This window comes from Temnothorax curvispinosus, unplaced genomic scaffold (assembly GCF_003070985.1).
Source record: "Temnothorax curvispinosus isolate PA1 unplaced genomic scaffold, ASM307098v1 QBEX01015984.1, whole genome shotgun sequence".
NCBI lineage: Eukaryota > Metazoa > Arthropoda > Insecta > Hymenoptera > Formicidae > Temnothorax > Temnothorax curvispinosus.
The window spans coordinates 1-2,853 of NW_020225764.1; the positions used below are offsets into that span (position 1 = coordinate 1).

General features: G+C 35.7%; 1 protein-coding gene across 1 annotated transcript; it reads left to right on the forward strand.

Moving 5' to 3' along the window:
* Positions 1 to 10: 10 nt before the first annotated feature.
* On the forward strand, positions 11 to 2,641 carry LOC112466189 (the record flags this gene model as incomplete). Its single annotated transcript, XM_025034140.1, has 2 exons — positions 11 to 257; positions 2,006 to 2,641. A coding segment is annotated over exon 2 (319 nt), but the record flags the coding sequence as incomplete, so codon positions are not given.
* Between the last annotated feature and the right edge of the window lie 212 nt (positions 2,642 to 2,853).

Genomic DNA, 2,853 nt, shown 5'->3' on the forward strand with positions numbered 1-2,853 from the left:
AATAAAGATAACTGATAATGGCTTAATCCGACTCCACTCTTGTTCGGATTGTAGTTTGTTCTCGCGGGACGGTGCATCCTCCAACTGCAGATAGTATCAACAACGTGACAAAAACCATTAGGGCTAGATTGAATGAAGTTTTTTTCATGGTGACTACGCGAAGCGCTTTTCACGGTGACTACATCTTGTAATAGATTAATGGTGGATTTAGTGTTGACAAAGTGACCACCACCAGCACGAACGATGATTTGTGCGAGGTAATCTTGAGTATGATCGAATCAGTCAATACTTAATTTAGCGGATAATGCGGATTGTTGATGCCGATCGGCTGGGCCGATTTGGGATATTGATCATGAGTGATGCTTCTCGATTGAGCTTGTCTTTTATTTTACCTACGAGTTTTCAATTAAAATAAAATGTACGCAAAATACGATATTATCGCGATAAACTTCGCTTTTATAGTTGATGTTGTAATTTGTCAAGATAAGGCATGATGGACTATTTATATCTGCTATGAAGATGTCATAACATGATGACATCTTCTGCTATGAATCATACCAAAATTGTAAGTAATTTTATCGCATTAAGAGTTAAACCATGACTATGATAATTTAGAAATTTGCCACTGTGGTATAGATAAGCGAGATACGATTGATCAGCCAGATTGAACGTAATAAAATATTTTAAACGGCGAAGATATAATATTGTGATGTTTAGTCCATTCTATAATCGTCCATAAGTAATTTGTTCACAAAGAAATCAATTTGTTGTAGATGTTCTGCTTCTTATGAAAGATACTCATCGTTTTCTCTTCGCCGTTCTTTTATCATATACATACTTCTATTCGAAACATATACTATTTTAACCGGCGTGAATCTCCATAATCTGTAAAAACGGAATTCAAATAATATATTATTAATACAAAGTTATACATAGAACAATAATTGTACTGGAACATTTCTGAATTGTTCGCGATGGTTTTTATTCATAAAATAACGTAAGATAAAGATGCAAGATAAAAGATACGATGCAAAAAAAGCACAGATGGCGTACATTAACGATGTTTAGTATGTGTTCGCTTTCGTAAGAATTCTTAATGACTTAAATAGTATAATTTTTAGATATAATAAAGAATTTATTCACTGAATCAGCGATACACATCCAATGTCTTTAATTTATGTATATTATTTGTATCGATTTAAAATAATTAATAAATATCCGCAATATGTAAAATGCACAAGTGCGTTATACCATACCGTATGCAGCACGCATAACGTTGAAGCCTTGTTCAATTAATGGAGGAAGTTTAAATAAGATTGCCATACCAGATAATACTTGGCTTACTGAATTTTATTTTTAATCTAATATATTTATTTAAGCTTCTTATCATTGCTGTTTATATCGCAGAAATTGTTCATCCATACTAATTTTGTTAAAGTTTTGTTAACATAATTTTCTTGATTAAAACTTTCTATTGTTGTATGGAACAGGGACTCAACAAGCACATCCGACAGTCGTCGATTAGAAACGAACTGTTACATTCCTCGTCGATTTTATTCAACGATACTAAAATGACCGGTTTCACCAATTAGTCAATCTTAACCATGATTTAGTATATATATCAGTTCTTTTGTAAATCTTACAAGGAAAACTCGAAAGCGTATACTAATTATTTTTATTCGAGTGCTTTAAATATATCAAACGACGATCTTTGGAAAAATCATTTTTAAGACAATTTAAAAGCCGTAGTTTTTCGCAAACTGTTAAAAAAATCCTATATTAACAATAAAAAAAGAATCACATTTCCAAATTGATTTTTCCCTCGTTAAGTATCTGAAATGAGAAGAAAAAGAGATAAAGAATTAAATCAAACATTTAGGCCGCGGTATTCATAGTCGGTTCTTATAATCTCGAATTATAGTAGCGGTCTGATAAATTTATCTAAAAACCCTACAGCTGTTTCTCGACGAGCGTATTCTGCTGCATGCGGCGTATCGCATTTTAGGACATATAATAAAGAAGGTGAATTTTCTGCGTGGCGCATGTGTATGTGTTGACATTGACATTGCAACAGCAGCAGCAAACGCTCGCCGGTAATCACTTAATATAGAGTCAGGAGCACCAGGAGCACGGTGCTGTTGTGTCTGCCGAGAGTCACGCGGTCGACAGGTTTCGTGGTGAGGCTGGGCGTACGGCGCAAGGGAAACCGCGGTCGTAGCTCCGGGAAATGATAGCGTTGAAGATTCCTCTACGCATTAGATTGACGTAGACGACAACAATGAGAAAGAGGCGACGAATGTCGAAGAAAGCAATGGCTGAATCATGAATCCGTCGACCATCGTCCAGCAGCATCAAGCGGTCGCCACCACAAATGTCGATGTCGTCCTACCAAACACTGATCCGTCGATTTTCGGTGCAATCTCCGTGACGGATTCGACGGAAGTGCGTGTGGGTAACGAGACCATCTACAATGGGCCGATTACCATAAACCAATTCGTTTACACGAATCTTACTCCGAATCAGGATGCGATTGAACTTGACGTTATCAACGCCTCCGACAATATCTCGGATTTGTCGACGAGTCAGGACAACGAAATTCCAAATGAATCAATTTTTCCACAAAATACTGAATTAAATAAAGGTAATAGTCAATCGTGCAATGCAATAGATTGTTTAGGCCCGTTTTTTTAATTTTTCTATACTTAATTCTTTCTTTCCGTAAGTACACTGCAGGTATGTTTAAGCACAAAATCGCCGGATAATTAAAAAGGACAGATTTCTCATATAAGTTTCTGGATTACAGAATGACAACAGGATAAAGTTTTATATAAGAAATTATAAATCGCGACTCAC